The sequence below is a fragment of the Chrysochloris asiatica genome, unplaced genomic scaffold (assembly GCF_000296735.1).
Source record: "Chrysochloris asiatica unplaced genomic scaffold, ChrAsi1.0 scaffold00140, whole genome shotgun sequence".
Taxonomy (NCBI): domain Eukaryota; kingdom Metazoa; phylum Chordata; class Mammalia; order Afrosoricida; family Chrysochloridae; genus Chrysochloris; species Chrysochloris asiatica.
Genome location: NW_006408658.1, coordinates 8922476 through 8942406, shown reverse-complemented (window position 1 = coordinate 8942406; position 19931 = coordinate 8922476). Strand labels below are relative to the sequence as shown.

General features: G+C 48.0%; 1 protein-coding gene across 2 annotated transcripts; it reads right to left on the bottom strand.

The window, feature by feature from the left end:
* Window positions 1-4510: 4510 nt before the first annotated feature.
* Window positions 4511-18048, bottom strand: PLEKHB1 (pleckstrin homology domain containing, family B (evectins) member 1). 2 transcript variants are annotated; one of them, XM_006870278.1, is made up of 8 exons: window positions 18031-18048; window positions 14777-14852; window positions 13213-13365; window positions 12608-12710; window positions 11555-11594; window positions 9737-9832; window positions 5347-5446; window positions 4511-4647 (listed from the first exon to the last, which is right to left on the bottom strand). In XM_006870278.1, exons 1-8 carry the CDS (start codon window positions 18046-18048, stop codon window positions 4511-4513), a joined length of 723 nt encoding a protein of 240 aa, XP_006870340.1. The 2 variants fall into 2 exon arrangements, with proteins under 2 accessions (XP_006870340.1, XP_006870341.1); XM_006870279.1 differs by lacking the exon at window positions 9737-9832.
* Between the last annotated feature and the right edge of the window lie 1883 nt (window positions 18049-19931).

The following is a 19931-nucleotide window of genomic DNA, read 5'->3' as shown; positions in this document are numbered from 1 at the left end:
TGCTTTTCTTTTTTGGCTTCTTAAGATGGAAACTTAGGTCATTAATTTTAATCTTTTCTTCATTATACAAGCATTTAAAACTATGTATTTCCTTTTTAAGCTCTGCTTTACTTGTATCTCATAAATTCTGATATATTTTCATTATCATTCAAAATATTTTCTAATTTTCCTTGTGCTTTTCTTTTTGACCCATGGGTCAAAAAAGTGTTTGATATCCAAATATTTGAAACTTTTCTAGCTATCTTATTTTTTATTTAACTTTGATTTTTATGTGGTGTGAAAAAATATTCTGGAAGATTTCAATTTTCTGAAATTTATTCAGACATGCTTTATGAACCATTTTTATGGTCCATGTTGATCACATCATTCCATGTGCACCTGAAAAGCTGTGCTTTTATATTGGGTGTACTATTGTTATGTCAATGAAGACAGAGTACTTTCACTATTGTTTAGAGTTTCTATATTTTTATTAATTTTATACCTACTTTCCTACCAGTTACTAAAATTGCTGATAAAAGGGTATTAAAATCTCTAAGTATAATTATGGACTTATCTCTCCTTTCAGTCCTCATATTTTGCATTTTAAAGCTCTGTTATTAGTATATAAACATTTATAATTTTTATGTCTTGATGTATTAACCCTTTTATCTTTATGAAATGTCTCTATTTCTGGCAAAATTTTTGTCTAGAAATCTGTTTTGGCTGATATTAAAATAGCTACTCCAACCTTCTTATACTTACTGTGTGCATGGTATACCTTTTCCCATCCTTCTATTTAGCTGTCTTTACTGTCTATGGAGTCATGGTGTGGCACTGTAGGATAAGAGCTCAACCACAAGGTCGGTGTGAACCACATGGTCAGCTGTTCAAACTCACCAGTTGCTCCTCAGAAACCCTATAGAGAGTCACTATGGGTTGGAACCAACTCAGCGGCACTTAACAGCGGTCTGTATTTTAAAGTACTGTGATTAGCATCTATATTGGTGTTTTTAGTCCATTTATATTTAATGTTATTAATATGTTTGGATTTAGGTCTGCCATGTTGGTATTTGTTTTCTACTTGGCTCATTTGTTTTTATTTTTTTGCTGGTTTTGCTTTTAGTGCTTGCTTTAGGAATTATAATATGCATATCTTTATTACCATATAACTGGAGTTAATGTTGTAGTACTTTACATTGGTATAGAAATCTTAAAGCAGAATAATTTCACTTCCCTCCCCTCCCCTACCTTCTGTGATTGTTTGCGAGGTTTCACCCATATTTTTGTGTAATTATGGATAGTTCTTTTTCATTGTTGAATAATCTCCATTTTGTGAATCTACCAATGGATATATAAGGGGGAGTTCTGGTGTGGCTACTGGCTAATGCTCTGGACTACAAGGTCGGTTTGAATCACAAAGTTGGCAGTTCAAGTTCACCAGCCGCTTCTTGGAAACTCTACAGGGTCACTAAGAGTTGGAAGAAACTCAATGACACTTAAAAACAGCAACAACATAGAAGAAGGATTCAAAAAGTTTGTGGAAAATGATATTAAAAGATAAATGGAATTTTTGCAGACTTTTTGAAGCCCCCTCATACTCTGTCATAAAATTAAAGTTGTTTCCGGTATTGTATTGACATTTTATTACCCCTTTTTACCAGTAAGTTTTCCAAAATAACTGCACCAGTTTGTATCATACTAGCAGGACTTAACATTATCCACAGCAGGACTTAACATCTTTTTTGTCTTTACACACCACTCCACTCCTGGTATGGTGCTGGAGGAGAAGCACTGGACTGCTAACCACAAAGTTAGTGGTTCAAACCCACCAACGGCTTCTTGGAAACCCTATATAGGGTAGCCACGAGTCAGAATCAAGTCGATGGCACTTAAAATACCCATGCCACACTAATCTTTTCATCTTTATGTGGGTATGCAGTGATAACACATTTTAATTCAAAGCACAAACAACACAATGGATGATTTAGATGTGGCTCATATGCCACCTCTAGTTTAGACAGCTATCTGTGAGGATTAGTCTTATTGTGTGTCTGAATGATTTAAAGTGTTCTACTAGACAGCTGGGAAAATAGTCATGGTATAGCCCTACCAGTGGAGAGATTTTAAAGTAAACCATATCTTGAGGACCCATTTACACTCCTAGTGCTCTGTACACTGGGATGAGTGGAGAGCACCATGGCAATAGTGAAAGGTTTTGTTGTTTGTTTTGTTGGGGGAGGCAGAACAAAGGACAGAAGAGCAAGATGAAGAAGTAGGAACTTCTTTGAGTAGACCAAAAAACTAGCCTGTGTGTGTGTGCTTGTGTGGGTCAGGGGTTAGAGGGAGTAGGGTAAAAGGTTTAAAGTCCCTGACTATAGAAAATTCACTTAATACAGATTTTTCATCTCCTTTTTCCTTTGATTATCCAACCTTTCTATAAAGTCTGATGCATACATGTCTTGGTGAGGAGAAAAGTGGTAACATGGAGAATGAAAAGCTAGAGCAGTAATGGGAAAACATCCCATATTCTTCCCTTCACCCTTGATCAAGATTTCCAAATGGTGATTCAGTGGATCTTTGTAGAGAGAAACTGCCTAGGGGAACTGACCAGTGGAGAAGGCTGCTTTTCTCCCAGTCCATACTGGAACAGGATGACTCTTTCAGAGAAGGGAAGGCTGAAGTCTGCCTAGTAGTTGAAACTCTTATATTCAGTTCTCTTTACCTGTCTTAGCCTATCCAGGGTCTCAGTTTGTGCATTCTTTCCCCATTCACCAAGGCTGTGACCCAACTAAAGGGCAAACTTCAGGGTGCTGTGCTCTGGGTTTAGGGGGAAACATCTGGTTCAGATGTGTCCCTGACAGTCTCCTAAGGATCAATTCGATGTCCTCAAATGTCCCTGGGAACTTTTTAGGTTGAGGTCACTGTGGCTGAGGCCTAGAAGTAGAGCTGTCACTCAAGTGGGAGTTAACAGTAGGCAGATGTTAGTTCCACTGAAGAAGGAAAGGGAGAGGAACTGAATCCCTGCTCCTGTGATGACAGCCAATAGTAGTAAAACAGGTTCTATCTGGTGGGAGCAGCATCAGTTTCAAAGGGTCTTTCCAACTTAAGCTTTCTGGACATAGGAACCTCTGGTTTTGAAACTAAGTCGGTCAACATTAGAGACGCACCTGCTGCTGGGCTGCTCACTGTTGAGTTGGATAATCTCAGGGATAGACCTGATGCGGAGTGTCCTCCAGCAGACTGACAATTGGGTGACCAGGCAGAGCCAGAGCTGGAAAAGATCCCATTTCCACAGAACCCTCAGAAAGTAGGCAGGCAGGTAAGAGACACTCTAACTTCAACCTGTCACATTTTTGGTGGAGAAACCAAGGTCCAGTAAAATCAAGTTTAAAAAGTTGCTCAACTATTGTCTGTCACCAGGTACACTGACCTCAGAGTTCACACTCTTCTCAACATGCCAGAGGAAGCACTGGCCGGTGCTGGGGTCATGAAGACGTACGTCCCAGGGAGATCTAGAGGGCAGAGCCTCCTGAGAGAATAAACACAGCTAGAGCCAAACACATCTTTATTGGTCTCTGCAGAAGAGCCAGTGGAGCCCCCATCTGCAGGGAATCTTTAGCAGACTACTATGGCTAGTGGGTAGGTTATGTTAGTGTTTCCGTTGGTGATAGGGACAGGGTGAGGAAGGTGACATATGGGACTGCTGGGCCACCTGCAACAAGGCACTCATAGGACGGACCTCTTGGACTAGGGAAAGTTGGATCGGGCCCCAGAGGTGAACACTGCCATCCTTCTAGAGGGACAACTCCATGTTTTCCAGAATGCGTTGGTAACAGCCACAGCTCTGGACAAAGGGCCAAGCTCTGGGGACCAGAAAGCAATTTACTGATGGAGGCAACTGCACACATAGGCCTAGAGGTCCCAAACAGCTGGCCTGTCCCCTAGCCAAAGTGCTTTCTGAGCACTGAAGGAAACGGGCTCAGGAAGCCAGTTACCTGTGATAAGGGTGGCACTAAACTGGGAGTAGTTTGGGTATGAGTGTGTGTCAGTATTGATAACAACAGGCAATACATTACAGGCGCACTCATGAAACTTTCTATAAAAAGCTCTGACCACTCAGTAAACGCCCTAGTGTGGAGACCGGCCCACCTCAGCCCAACAGGACAGTTACGGCTCTGCACTCTTGTCAACGACAGTACTTCCAGACTACCTGCCTTGCTTTCTGCTACCTTGAGTCTGGGGAGGATGGGATTTGAGGGGAAAGTTGGATACATCCATAAGTATAAGGGATTTCTGGTTTGTCTCGCGATAAAGCTTAGATTTTAGTAAGGTGTTGGAGCCTGTGAAATACCTACTTCGAATATGGATGCGTGCGTGGGGGTGGGGGTGTCCCAAGTTTCTGGGAGGGTGTAGGGAAAGTGGAAGGGGCCAAAGTGGAACAGGAATTGGAATGTGGGCGCCTGCAGGAGTGTAGAGTGGGGTCTAGGGGCTATGGCGAGGTAAGGCAGGGCTCCGCCCTGAGTTCTAGGGCTTAGAACCAGCAGGGCGACCACATGAGCGAGCCGAGTGCAGCGCCTGTGGCTGCCCCAGCGAGCATGCCCATGGCCAGTGGGGCGCCCGAGCTGTAGCAGGGATCCTCCCGAACTATCACGTGCGTCACTCCGGGGCCTGCAGGGAGAGCCATGAGGGGCAGTGTCATCAAAAGGGTTAAGTACAATGACCTACATGCCTCTCTCGTGATTCCAACCCAGCGAAACTGAAGCCTTGACAAAAGAAGGGCTACGCCCCTGTAACTCGGGACATTTAGGGACCATGGAGTTCTCTGGGACCCAGAATCTCTAAGTCCCTTCAGAGCACACAGGAAGATGAACTTGAAACCCGCCAGATCCTAGATCCTGGAGTGGGAAGGGGGCAGCTGTTCCTACATTAGCCACCAGAGGTCGCTATCAGCTCAGGGACAGGTGCTCCTGGCCAGCCGGGCAGAGTAGGGGCGGGCCTAAGGAGGTACTATTCTAGGGAAAGACTTGGAAGGCTTCTGCTAGAAGAAAATTTAGTCACTAAAAATAGGAGCTCTGGTGGCGTAGCGGTTAGAAATCGGGATGCTAATCTCAAGGTCACACACAACCAACACTAAAAGTGGTTTTTTTGGGACGGGGAAGCCCTTGTGTGGCGCTGTGGGTTAATGCACTGGACTGCAAGGTCGGTTTACACCCCTAAGTCAGTGGTTCAAGCTCATCAGCTGCTCCTTGGAAACCCTATATAGGATCACTATGAGTCAAAACTGACTCGGCGAAACTTAAGAACAACACAAGTGGACAGAGCCTGGCCCAGAAGCAAGGCGGGGGGCGGGGTGCACTGGCGACTCACCTGCGTAGGGCGGCCCGTAGTAGTTGCGGACATATGTGGCCTCGTGTGCGTTGGGTGGTACCACCTCGTAGTAGTCCTGATATGGGCTGTAGACACGCACCTGGGGAGCCCCCGCCGTGTTAGCTGCCCCGAGTGATCCCCCACCTCCTACACCTGGCTCAGGCACCTCTGAGCCCCACAGAGCCACTTCCCCACGTTTAGAAATGGTCTCCCAGGGACCAGCAAGCTCTGAAGAGTGCCTGTGTAAGCACATGTCCATTGTCTTGTCCTTTAAAACGTTTCCCCCTTCTAGTTGTGCCCATTCTCCCACCCTAGTCTCCTACCTAGCACTCCGTGGCTCAAAAACTCTCCAGGACCCCCAATTTCCCTTCATAGTCTAACTGTACATGTTTCCACTCTTCTAGTCAAGGGCGGGGGTCCTGGCCAAGTGCCACCACCAGGAAGTAAAAGGAGTTGGAGAGGAAGGAAGGGAAAGTTGGGTAGGAACCTTGATCATAGTATCCACCACGTAGCAGGTCCAGAAGGAAGAGTTCACATGTGTTATCACCTCTAGTTTTACGGTAAGCATTATCATCTCCCACAGCTTGCCACAGAGGAGGAGACTTAGGCTCAGAGAAGAATTCCTACCAATCTTTAAAGCCAAGTTCAAAAGCTGTCCAGTCCAGAAAGCCTCCTCATCTCAGAAGGAATTCTTTCTTTCCTAGTTCTCCGTAGACTTTGCTTATATCTTTTGTTTCTAGCCTTTCTCCCTTCCTTTCCCACACACATCCAATTGGGAGCTACCAATAGGCAAGAACTCGAATTCCTTTGTGTCACCTGCAGGAGCTACCACATAGCAGGACCCAGTACATTTGTACTGAATTAAATGGAAGCTCCCAATGCAATCTCTTCATTTTACCCATCGGGAAACAGACCCAGAGAGAGAGCAGGATCCCCTTTTCTTCTGGTTCCTTCTTAGCTCCTTTCCACTCTTTATAGCTCTCTAACTGGGCTTCATACCTGCAGGGTCCAAGTCCCCTAAGAGTACAGGTGACACAAACTCAACCCATCTCAAAGGGATTACATTATCTCTCCATCTCTGGAAACAGCTTCTCTTCTGGTAAAAACGTTTCTCTAAATGCCACCAGAATGCACTCAAACCAAAATATTATGTTGTCAACCTTGTCTTCTCATACTTCCTTCCATATCAAATAAGCCACCAGCTCTCATGACTTTATCTCCTAAAGATGCTATTCTTTCCATATACATGGCCAATGTCAAAGAGAATAAGCTATTGGCAATTTGGAAGTTGTGAGTAAACTCGGAAGAACATTTTTCAGAAGAGTGGTTGAGAGGAAAATCCAGGCTGGCAGGTTGAAAGTAGTTGAGGTGAGGGATGGAATCAAGAAGTTTAGCTATAAGGGAGTTTTCCACGTGTACCACGTGACTTAAGGCTCCATGTCTCTGCTCATCTACTTGATAGGGATGTCCTTCTCACCCTTTTTTCTTTCAACAACCTGAACTGTCTTTTAGATGCAACTCATATATCACTCTTCCTGAACCTCAGACTGCTGGAGTCCCATCTTAGCACCCATCTCAGCACTGGTCACACTGTATTGTCACTGCTTATGTCTCCCCCAACTCTCAGTACAAGAAGCTCAGACAAGCAGTGCTATTACTTAAGTTTCAAGTAATTCCCCTTAGTGTACCTTTCCCCTAAGAGTGATTCAAGAGGACGTTCTGGGGTAGGTGGCCCCATGTCCAGGAGGGATCAGAGAGATCTAATCCTTAACAGGTAGGGGGGCTGAGGTCCAGAAAATATCCATCTGCCCTATAGCTGCAGTGAGCCAATGGCTTTGATATGTCCTGGAGTGGGGGTGGGGGTGGAAAACACCAGCTCATGTTGCTCTGGGGATGCTGTCTCTACCCTCCAGGACTGGGAGGCTCAAAGGCAAACTCAGGTAGGTTACCTGGCAACCGGTAGGCAGGCAGATGAGGCTCCAGGGACTTCAAGGGACACAACTTTAGGGCTTGATCACCAACCCTCTGCCTCTTTGGATGCCCTATCCCTTCTGTGGGTGAGGACAATGCCAGCCAATCAAGGGTCGCATACAAAGCCCCCGCCCCCCGAAATCTTGGGTATACTTAGTTTTATAGCCTTTTAAGTCCTATTTTTAAGCATCCTGAACTTTAAAGAAATGTATACCCTAGTGTGGGGATGAGAGACACACAGAGTGTTGGGCTGGGAGTCTGAGTATCCTTGGTCACGTTTGGTGGCCTCTCAGAGCTTCCATTTTCTCATCCGTAATTGTTTTAACTACATATTCCCCACACCTCATGCAGGGCCTTTGAAAGCAGAGCATTCAGAATTAGGTTCTGAAATTTTTTAAGTACCTTCTAAAAGAGGAAGACCCCCAGTGAGATGGACTGGCAAAGTGGCAGCATCAGTGGGCTCAAGTGTGGCAACAATACAATAGTGAAGTTGGCCCAGGATCGTGCAGTGTTTTGTTCTGCTGTGCATAAGGTTGCTATGAGTCGGTACTGACTCGATGGCACCTAACCAACAACAACAAATTATTCTACTTACTAATGAAGATCACAGAGCACAGCCTTTGGTACGGATTGCATCTCAATGTAAAGAAAACAAAAATTCTCACCACTGGACCAATAAACAACATTCTTATCAATGGAGAAAAGATTGAAGTTGTCAAAGACTTCATTCTTCTTGGATCAACTATCAACACTCATGGAAGCAGCAGTCGAGAAATCAAATGATGTATTGCATTGGGCAAATCTGCTGCACAGGAACTTTTTAAAGTGTCGAAGAGCAAAGATGTCAGCTTGAGGACTAAGGTGCGCCTGACCCAAGCCATGGTATTTTCAGTAACCTCATATGGATGCGAAAGCTGGACAGTGAATAAGGAAGACCATAGAAGAATTGATGCTTTTGACTTATGGTGTTGGAGGAGAATATTGAAAAGTATCATGGGCTGCCAAAAGAACCAATAGATCTATATTGGAAGAAGTGCAGCCAGAGTGCTACTACTAAGAGGCCAGGATGGTCAAACTTCATTTCTCATGCTGCAGACATATTGTCAGAAGGGACCAGTCACTGGAGAAGGATATCATGTTTGGTAAGGTGAAGGGTCAGAGAAAAAGAGGAAGACCCCCAGTAAGATGGATTGGCAAAGTGGCAGCATCAATGGGCTCAAGTGTAGCAACAATTGTGAGGTTATCCCAGGCCTGGGCAGTGTTTCGTTGTGTTGTGCATAGGGTCACTATGAGTCGGTACTGACTCGATGGCACTTAACAACAACAACAACAAATGATTCTAGGGAATCCCTGGCTGATGGAACTGGTAAATGTACTCTATCTGAAAGGTTGAAGGTTCAAGTCTACCCAGAAGTGCCTGGGAAGAAAGGCCTGGCAACCTACTTTCAGAAAAGCAGCCACTGAAAGCCCTATGAAGCACAGTGCTAGGCTGACACACATGGTGTCGCCATGACTTGAACTGGACTCCATGGCAACTGGCTAAGCAATTCTAATGACCAAGCACATTGAGAAGCACTGTGCTAGGAAAGGCACGCACGGGCCACGGGCATATCACAGGTACTCAGGCTCAAGCCCCCACTGCTGCCCACCCCAACCAGGCCCTGCACTGCGCATGGGCACAGAAAGGATTCACACCCAAAACCTGCTTTCAAGGAACCCTGCAAGAGGACACGGGGCTAGACGGACGGGGACTAAATGATAATGTGTGATAGGAACGCCACAGTAGGGTTTCCGCTCCGTCCTTCACACCTTTGCTCACTCAGTGAACAGCCACTCAGGCCTAATAGTGTCAGACCTCCATGTGCCAGGAGTGAGGAGGGCCAGACTAGGGCCATCACTGAGCACTCACTGAGCACCTACTGTATACCCAGCCTTGTGCTAAGTGCTGTAAGAGCAGAGCTGATCAGACCTGGGCCTTGCCTTGGATGAGGTCCCAGGCCTCGTGGAGGAGCAGACAGGCAGAATGAAGAAAGTATTAAGCATGAGTACCATTTGCTGGTGTACGAGGAAGGGACAATGCCTGGTGTCTGGGAAGCCCTCACTGATGAGGCAGCAGCCTTTGAGACAGGGCTCAAAGGATGGGCATCAGTCTGTCAGGTGAATAAGGAAACAAAGGGTCTTTCAGAGAGGACAGCATGTGCAAGACTGAGGGAGGCAGAGGTCTGGGGCAGCTGGACGCACAGGGTCAGTAGAGTGGCTGGAGAATGGAGGATGAGGGGCAGTGAGACAGGACAGGCTGGGCTGTGGTTGATGTCCTATGGGAGATGGGGAGCCAGGGAAGGGGTATGACCAGGCCTGGTTTGGGGGGGCTGATCCTAATGGCCAGTATGAAAGCAGGGAGGGCTGAGCCAGCACTTACCCAGATCCGCCTCTCAACCTTACAGGGGTTCCACGAGCGGGTCACACACCTGAGCTTGGGGCGTCTCCTGGGTGGGCCTGTGGCTCCAGCTGGGGCCTGCTCAAGCCACAGAAACCCAAGAAGGAGGAGGGAGGGAGGAGTCAGAGGCTCTCTACACCCCAGGAGAGGCCAAGCTCTTAAGAGATGCTTACAGGGCTCTCTGTAGCTGGAGAGGGGGTATTTTCTTCCTCCTCAGCCCATGGTAATGGGGTGGGTTCAGAGAGGGACAGTGACTTTGCCAAAGCTAAAGAAAGAGGGACCAGTGGTCTCTCTCTGGAATGAGACCACCTTCACTTTTTCCAGGCACCTGGGGCTTCCAGGGTCCAGGACTCTGCTGTGCCCGTCTTCTCAGTAGACCTTCTGTGTAGCAGCCCCCTCCCAGTCTTGCCCCTGACTGTCCCCAAGGCCTATGTTCCCTAATGCAGCTGAAATTAGAGGTCAGGGGCTCCTCTTGGAGCCTCCAATTAGAGTGGGATATAAACCTGCAGGTACAGAAAAGCAAAGTACTGATTACTCCGACGCATGCACCAGGGCAAAGGGGAGCCCCCAGACAGAGACGTGAACACACACACAGAACACGCAGACATACCTGTTCTAATAAACCCTGAGACCAGAGGGGGGTGTGTGTGTAGAGCAGCAGGAGGTAGAAGACAGGGCCAGGGGACAGAGAAAGAGAGCTGACCAGCAGGAGAGCAGACAGAGACGGGACAAGGCCGCTTCATAGAGCACAGAGCGCAGAACGGTCAGTCCTCACCTCCTCCTTCTGCCCACTTAGAGGGGAATGATTTGCCCTACATAAGGGGACTCGAAGGCTTGGAGCCAGATTAACCCAAACCTGGGTCCCTCCACCCTGCTGACCACGCCACTCCAACCTACTCACTCCCAGCATCCTTCAGTCCAGCCTCCACCTGGAAGCCTGTCAGTCCACAAATCTGCCCAGACCTCCCTGTGTAATGTCCTTTACAACTCCCCATGCCTTCAGGATAAAGTCCAGCTCCTTCAGCTGGACTTCTAGATTCTTCATGAACCCTGATGGCACCAAAGGTCATCCCTTCCTTCCAGGTGCTACCCCTGAGCAAGGCCAGTCTCCTGCTCCTCACACGCATGTTTGTCATATAGTTCCTTCTGCAGATAATGTCCTCTCAAATTCTCACTGACCTAGGTCCCAAAAGAGGCTTTGGGTATTCAGCAGGTGCTCAGTGATGGGGACAGCCTAGTCCGGCCCATGGAGGTCTGACACTATTAGGCCTGAGGGACTGTTCACTGAGTGAGCAAAGGTGTGAAGGACAGAGCGGAAACCCTACTGTAGCGTTCCTATCACACATTATCATTTAGTCCCAGTCCTCCTGCAGGGTGTTTTGATAGCAAGGTTTGGGCATGAATCCTCTCTGTGCCCCATGCTCAGTGCAGGGTCTGGTTGGGGTGGGCCGCAGTGAGGGCTCCTTTCCTTGCACAGTGAGTACCTGCAGTGTAGGTTGCTGAGCTTGAGTCTTATCGTCTGCAGTACTGTGAGGAGTGGTGGGAGAACGCTGAGCACACCTGGGACATCCCAGCTGCTCACACATCAGCCCCTCCAGCAAACTTGTCTCTGCCTCCCCTGAGTACCAGCCGACTGTCCTGTAACCTTGTCCACCTGGAGCTCAGGGCCTCTGAGGCTGTACTCATCTATCCCCACTAGAGTGGACACTCCTGGCAGGTGGAGACCGAGTCTGAGTCACCCATGATTCCATGGCAGATGGGGTAGGAGAGGAGGGAGGGGAGGGGAGGGGAGGGGCTCACCGGGGTGGAGTTTGTCTCCAGCAGTGCTGTCTTCCAGGCTCTGCAAAAGCAAAAGCAAACCATGCCAGACCATGATGAGGGGACTTGGATAAAGGGGGATTGGGTCCCCACATTTCAGACACTCCTTCCATCTCAGTCTCTCACTCCAGTCCCTTACTGATTCCACTGTGTAGACAAAGGTGACCTCTCTCCTGCTTGAGTCACATGTACAGAGCCCTAAGTTAGGCTGAAGCCTAATTCATTCAGAGTGTCTAACCATTTAGAAGTTTCTCCATCTCTGCAGAGGGAAGTTGGGCATGGGTGACCTCTAAGGGACTTTCAGTCTGACCTGCCTGGGGATGGGGGGAGGGTGTTCTCTAGTTGCAGCCCACCTCCATATCCCAAACCTACAAACACAGTTCCCCAAAGCTCTGACCCTGAGCACCAGCAAGTCCCAGTGGACTCTAGACAATTGGGTCTTTGTTGGTTGCCATGGTGCCTGGCTGGGTGGACAAGGCGGCTCTGTGCTCTGTCTGCCTAAAGCTCAGCTTCCCCTCCTCCCACACACCCCATCTCTTTCACTCTCCTATGGGGCAGAGGCCAGAGGGTAGGAAGGGAAAGAATGTGAGGGAGCAGAGGGTGCCTGAGGGAGACTATCCAGTCTCCCATGTGGATCTGCATTTGACCCATGTGGACATGACTGGGCTGCCTCTGGGTCACCCCCTCTGGTCAGAATCCCCCATCTCCACACCAGGGTAGGCCTACAGCTATCTTCTCAGAAGGGAGGGAGAGGGTGGGCTCCTTTATCTCAGCCCCATACCAGGGCTTCCCTCCCAGGTTGCTAACTACCTGACCAGGCTGAGTGACCAGGAACCACACATCTGAGGTAGAAGAGTACCAGCCCCCAACAGCCCTGAGTTCAACACGAGCTGTGTGGGAGGTTCACCAAAGCCATTCGAGTCCATCCTGCCTACCCCCCAATGAGACAACCTCTGTGATGGATGGCACCAGAGGAGGGGGTGTTTGGTGTCACTCTCCAAGATCCTACCCCATCGGCTCCTGGGAACAACTCACATGGCATCATCGCGGGTCTCTGCGCACAGATGTAGGCGGGAGCCCTCACGCAGGTGCACAGTAAGCAGGCCATCCCGGCTCCGGCCCTCTGGGGGCTGCACATCTGGAGCAGACACACTTATTTAAGAGTTTCCATGGCCCCTAGCCCCCCTCCCTTCCACCCCCCAAGCAAACTGAGAGTAACAATAAGAACTAACTTTTCCAGGTCCTGTTTACTTGCCATTGCCAGCCTCCTCTTAGCCCACTCTCTTTCTCTGGGCTCTCACCCAGACTTCCCATACAGCCAGTTTCCCCAGGTCCATCTTCCAGCTACCCTGCTATAATTGTGACCAAAGTTCTGGATGTGGACTTTAGAGACTTGCTGTGTGACTCTGCAGCAGTCACTTATCCTCTCTGAGCCCCCTCATTTCATGTCATCTTGATCCAGTCCCTAGCCTAGAGGGCTCAATAAGGGACTGATATATTAGCTCACACCCAAATGACATGGGGTTGACAGAGACCCAGGCCCAGTGACCATGGAAGTCCTCTGAAAGCTCCAGAGCCTTCCAAGTGCAGATGCCCTGAAACCCTAGTCAGAGTGCCAGGGGGCAGGGACATGTGCTCACCATGGCACTCCTGGCCGATCTTCACCTCACGGACATTGAAGTGGATGAGCACACGGTCCTCCTCGTCCTGCGCAGTTTCGTCATGATAGTAGCCCAGGGTCCCGTCCAGCCACAGGGCAAACCAGTTCCGCTTCCAGCGGCGGAGGATAGAACCTGTGTGATATTGTGATATTCCAGACCCACCAGACAGGCTGGTGGGGGCAGGAGCCCCAGATGTGCTCCCAGGGACCCTTCACCTTTAGCACCTAGTGTTGTAACCACCCCTTCTTTTGCCTCCCCACTAAGATGTGAGCACGGGCTCTTTTTGTCTTGCTCATCCTATCCCCTCCCATTGGACACATAGTTGTTGTTGTTGTTAAGTGCCGTCGAGTCGGTTCCGACCCATAGCGACCCTGTACAGGGTTTCCAAGGGTGTAAATCTTTACGGGAGTAGAAAGCCTCATCTTTCTCCCGCGGAGCAGCTGGTAGTTTCGAACCGCTGACCTTAAGGTTCGCAGCCCGATTCGTAGCCACTACGCTACCAGAGCTCCTTAGTAGAAGCTCAATAAATGTGTTGAATGGTAAATGGTCATTTCTATTAGCTATCAAGGACAAGCCAAAGGTCTCTTCAAGGGTAACTACCTCTCCGTACCCAGAGCTACCATCTTATCTTTTATCTCTGATTTATGTGACAGTCATTTGTCTAGAATCTGCTGCCTGATCCACCAGACTGGGGGTCCATGGCTCCCCACAAAGGACCTGGCATCCAGCAGAACCTGTGTCCAGTGTTTGATAAACTGAACTAAACTGGAAATGGCAGTGGACCATGAGGGGTCCTAGTCCCAGGGGTCTCTGTGATAACTCTTGTTTAAATCATGACTCTGGTCAGGTGGGTAAAAGCCTGAGCCCTAGTCTCAGACATCTTGCAATGGGAAACCATACAGGAAAAAATAAAGGCAAAAGAGGTTTCTTTTTTATGTTGTTGTTGTTTTTTTAAGCTGTATAGATTACAACACACTGAACAGAGGTGTTTTTTTCTATTCTGTTCTCTGTCCAGTCCTGGACTGGGGTGCTGTGAACACACAGAGGGTCAAACCCCATTCCTGCCATTGCGTTGCTTAAAGTTTGGAGCTAGTACAGGCTGGGAAAGTAGGGAGACATACAGGTAAAGGCAGTTATATTATTGTTATTAAGGGTTGTTGAGTCAGTTCTGACTCATAGCAACCCTGTACTCTGTATAGTGTTTCCAAGGAGTAGCTAATGGGTTTGAACCAGCAACCTTGTGGTTAGCACTTCAGTGCTTATCCTACAGCACCGCACCAGGAGTTCTAGTCATATTATAGGAGGATCAGTTTGATAACAGTGTGAGGCACTATGGGAGCCAAGAAGGAGGACTGTAACCCAGCAGGAAGCTGTCAATGGGGAGGAGATGGGGGTTACAAGGAGTCAGAGGAAGCTCTTCAGAGAAAGGAATACTTGAGCTGGGTGTTGAAAAGTGGAAGTCAGCCAAAGTCAGAGATGGGACTGCCATTCCCCAGGATGAGGTGCTGGAGGCTGAGGGGCAGGACAGACAAGACTCACTTACTCTGTCTCCACAGCCAGCCACCCCTCACTAGGGCCATTTCTTCAAAAGGACTTTCCAGGGCGGAGTCAAACGGGACCTGTCAGAGAAACCACAGGATACACAGACTCCTCAGCAGCTCCCCAGAGAGAAGCCCTAAGCCTTGGTCTCCCAGGAGGAGCCACTTAGAAAATGTTCAAGGGCATGTTAGTAAACAATCAATGGTAAGGCCACCTCAGTCTCCTCCCCTTTTCGGTTCCTGGCAGATAATGGGAGCACTGTGCCTATGGGTCACCAGGGCGCGTGGGGATTAGGAGCCTGGATTCCAGTTTCAGCTCAATGACCTTGGCCAAGTCCCTTTTCCCTGGCATTCCGGCCCTGGCCTGTTTCCAGATCTGGAAAAGTATGTCTGTGAGGCAGGTAGAGGCTGGAGTGGGAACTCTTAAAATGTCAGAAACTGTGGAATTGTTAAATATCAGCAGTAAAGAATATTAGAATCACAGCAATGAACAGACCAAAGAAAAATCACCTTTACTTTTGGAACCCACCTGAGCCATTGACTAGCGGGTGAAATCACAGCTCTCACTAGGCACTGCATGCCAGGCAGTGTTCTTAGTGCTTTAATGCCAACACTCCTCAGTATTATCCCCATTTTCCAGATGAGGATACTGGCGCCCGAAGATATCCAGTCACTTGCTCGTTCTATGAGATTAGTAAGTGACGGAGCCAGCAATCCCGGCTTCTAACCACTCTACCCATGGCTAGGGGCCACTCTACTAGTTGTTGTTGTTAGTCAATTCCGACTCACAGCGACTGTGTGCACACAACAAACAACACACTGCTCAGCCAGCCCTACACCATCCTCTCAATCATTAAGCTTAAGCTCACTGCTGCTACCACTGTGCCTACTGTAATGCTGGTGATGGTGTTAAGTGCCCACTGTGCCTACTGTAATGCTGGTGATGGTGTTAAGTGCCCACTGTGCCTACTGTAATGTTGGTGATGGTGTTAAGTGCCTTAAAGTCAGTTCCCACTCCTAGCAACCCTATATAGGGTTTCCAAGGAGTGGATGATGAATTTGAGGTTCAAATCAACCATGGGGTTCTAATCTACCTTGCGGTCCCATGCATCAGCCCACAGTCACACGAGGACTCTAATTGTTGTTGTTGTTATGTGCCGTGGAGTCGGACTCATAGTGAGGCTGTAAAATCTTTATGGGAGCAGAAAGCCTCATCTTTCTCCCGCGGAACAGCTGGTAGTTTCGAACTGACCTTGCGGTTCACAGCCCGATTTGTAACCACTACCCTACTAGAGCTCCTTAGGACTCTAATAGGTGCTTGAAAAAACTCAATGTCCAGGTCACACCTTATGTCAATTAAATCAGAATGTCTGGGGGTGTGAGCCAAGCATTGGTAGAAATTTCAAGGTATTTTTATGTGTGGCAAAGTTAGAGAACCACCGAACATAAGACAGCCTCTAGATGATACACCTTTTTAGACGGGTAGGAACCTTTACACCAACTTGTCCACATCAGTGATGGAGTTGGAATCTAGGGGCCTTCTGTCCCTGGGGTCGACTTACAAGTGCCTCGGCCCCTCCCCCACCTGCACACACCTGTTGCTGCGTAGTAAAAGCTGGCTCCCCTCCGCTGGAAGGTCCGGTCTTGTCGGCGCTTCTCCTGCTACTCCCTCCTGTCTCCGAGCCCTGACCCAGCTCAGTTCAGGTGCAAACTCCTTTTCCAGTCCCCCTTGATGCACCCACCTGTCTACACCTGTGGCGTATGATGTTACCACAGCGGAGGTTACTTGATGCGGCTGCCACCCAACCCGCTGCGCCTACGCTTTGTGTGCCCGAGACAGCCTGGGGCATTCCACTCCCCAGGCGGCGCCAGGGGCCTCTGCCGCCCTCGGCTCCGGCCCTCCAGACCCGCCCCACCCCCAGGGAGGGAGAGAGCTGTAGAGGGATGCATTGACCAGGCATGCTGGGACTTGTAGTGTGCAGCCTTAAAGCAGTGCGCAGCCTCTTCAGGATGGCAGCCTTGTGAGAAGTTGCACCTGAGATTTTATGTTTCTATTAAAACATCTGTTCACTCTTTTTTTAAAAGTTATAAGGAAATACGTTTTCTTAAGAATCTACAAACTCGTTTTCAGAAAAAAGTAAATTTGCAAGAAGTTAGTCTCCTTGTTTGTTTTTTAAAAACAATTTCTCTTATTTTGCTGTTGTTGAGAATACACACAGCAAAACACACACCAATTCAAGTTTCTGCATGTACAATTGAGTGACACTGATCACATCTTCGAGTTATGTAACATTCCCACCCTCCTTTTCTGAGTTGTTCCTCACCATTAATGTAAACTCACTGACCCAGAAGGCTCCAAACTAATCTTTCCAGTTGCTGATGTCAGTTTGATCTCATATATACAGATCTTTTAAAAGAGCACAATGCTCAAGGCAAACATTCTTTATTAGTTAAGGTAAACAACCTCCTGGTTTTGCATATTTTCTTGAGTCTGTGCCACTGAAAATTGGAGAGGGTACAAAGAAGCATCCAACATGGTCCTTCTCCTGCCCACCCCCAGATGCAAGTCTGAAGGTGGAAACTAGTTGTAAAAACACAATTAGAGCACAGGGTGTGTTTTAACGGTGGGTAAGAGAAGACTGATTTTGTCCAAGAGGTTCAGGAAGGCTTGCTTCCTGGAGGAGGCTGGAAGGGGTCTTAGAGATGAGTAGGTGCTTCCCAAGGTTATCCAAGGAATCTGTATGAGCACAGGTCAGAAAGTTCAAAAGCGTTTAGTATCTCAGTGTGTTTGGAAAGTCGAGTGCAGAGGTGGGAAGGACATGCGGAGTGACAGGTGATAACGCTACAGAGGTTGCAAGGATATATATATATACATGATATATATATACATGAAGGTCATGGAGGACCTGCTCAAAAAGTTGGACATTATGACACAGTCACTGAAGGGGGGTAGGGTTTCAAAACAAAGAGTGAGGTGGTCTGATTTGTGGGTTAGAAAGGTCCTTCTAAGACCCAGTTAAAAATGGATTAGAGGGGGCACAAGTGGAGAAAGAACACTTTCTGAATAGCTACACCTAGACCTGCACCTCCAAGTTCATTTCCCTGAATATCTCAGCTCCACAGACTCCTACTTATAAGCAGAAAAAGGGTCCCATTCTGAGATGGGGGCTATCAGGGCCTAAAAGGTCCTTGGTCCCATGGCCTTTGGGAAAGGGACTTGCCTAACTCTAGGCCCCTTCCTCCTGACCCTCTTCCTTACTGGAGTTGCAGGGCTCATGGTTCCGGGACAGCATTTCTGGGAGGGCTCTATCAGAGCCTATTTCCCTGAGCATCTTAGAGATAAGGGGATCAGGAAGGTGCCACTCAGCGGGGTCTGGAAGGGGGAGGGTGAACAGATGCTGAAGAAAGTCATCCTCTTCATTCCTGTCCCAACCTTTCCCACTGATGCCCGACTCTCACCCTTTGCTCACTGGTCTTGGCATCAATGGGCTCTCATTGCAAAGATCCTGGATGGGACAAGAGGGGTCAGTCCTCCCTCCTCTCATGGTAGGAGGCAGGAGGAGTTAAGACTCCTCTCTCCCTCTGGGCAAAGCAGTGCCCATAACCCCAGTTGACCAGGTGGCCTAACTCCCTAAGCTTCCCTCCTGCTCCTGAGTCCCTGTAATCCTGACCCTGCGTGCAGTGAGTGCTTGCTGGGGGATTCGCCATGGCTAATCCTATTAGCCACTGAGTTCATCCCGTCCCTGCAGACCCAGGTACCAGCTCTCCAAACTATGCAGGTTTTCCTTCTTCTTCTTCACTCTTTCTGGTCCCTGGAACATCAAACTCCTAAATTCTTAATACCCAAGCAGAGGAAGAAAAGAAGGAAATAAAGGGTTCCTCAGTTACAGGAGTTCCTGGTGAAAAACAACAACAAACAAACAAACAAATAAACAAAAGCACAGAACTCTACATGGTTTAAGTAAAAAACGGGAGTTTACTGGCCTATGCTCCAGACTGATATCTTGTGTGGCACTGTGGGTTAATGCTCTGGACTGCAAAATCGGCGGTTCAAACTCACCAGTCACTCCAAGGAAACCCTATACAGGGTCGCTATGGTTTGTAACTGACTCAACAGTACTTAACAACAACAACAATGCTGCAGAAAGTCCAAGCCTCCAGAAAGTCCAGTGGCTCTTTTCCTCTCCCAGGTCTCCCTACTTCCATCCATGAAAGGTTGTTGGGCTTCCTTCATAGACGAGGAGGACCGAGGTGGAGGCAATGGTGCGGATAACTCCTGGATTACAGGCTCTGGATTTAGCATCTAGAATTCTGGAGAAAAACCTCTCCCATCCCCACCCCCTTCAAAGACAAGGGAAAAGAGAAAGAATGCTGGGCAAACTAATACCACAGATGACTCTTTTGGTTGGTGTCTACTTGCTTCTGGCTCATAACTACCTTACAGGGAGGAGTGGAACTGCCCCAAGTATTTCCAGACTGCCACATCTCTCTCTCTCTTTCTCTCTCTCTCTCTCTCTCTCTCAGTGATTGGTGGGTTTGAACCATATACCTTTTGTTTAGTAGCCAAACATTTAACCACTGTACCACCAGGGCTCCTACAGATACCTCAACAGACTCAAAATGCAGCTGGACTTGGGTATGTCTCTAAAATGTTGCTAAGTGACCCTCTTTGAGAAAGTGATAAAGGCTGTAGACTCTCCTTAGGGAAAAATGAACACACAAAGCCATGACATTTTACATAGAATTCCTGGCAGTTCATAGAAACCATGTGATCACTGTTGAGATTATTCTTAATCTCTAGAGCTATGTAGATTTATGGGAAAAGTGTGGGCTGGGGAGTGAGAGGCCCTGAGAACACAGCATGGAACCCAGCTTCAGCAGTACTGGCTGTGAGAGATTTTGGTAATCAGCTCAAATGTATTGAGATCAACAAGCCAACCAGTAAAGTTCACATTTCTAATGTGACTGCAGTACATACAGTCATTGGGCAAGAGATAAAGATGTTTGGCATGAATACCTCACAGCTGTTTACTAACTACTTACACTTTCTAGATAACATAATGAAATAATACAATGGATGATATAAAGAGAATAATGTACATTTATCTATTTACTTTTTTTTAATCCTAAAATATATCTCAACATGCAATTTGAGTAAAA

Excerpts from the sequence above, each read along its gene's own strand:
- PLEKHB1 (XM_006870278.1), bottom strand. Across the intron at positions 13,366-14,776 it reads TGGCTGGCTGTGGAGACAGA|GTTCTATCCTCCGCCGCTGG; the intron begins GTAAGTGAGTCT and ends AATATCACACAG. Across the intron at positions 4,648-5,346 it reads CTACGGGCCGCCCTACGCAG|GCCCCGGAGTGACGCACGTG; the intron begins GTGAGTCGCCAG and ends CTCTCCCTGCAG.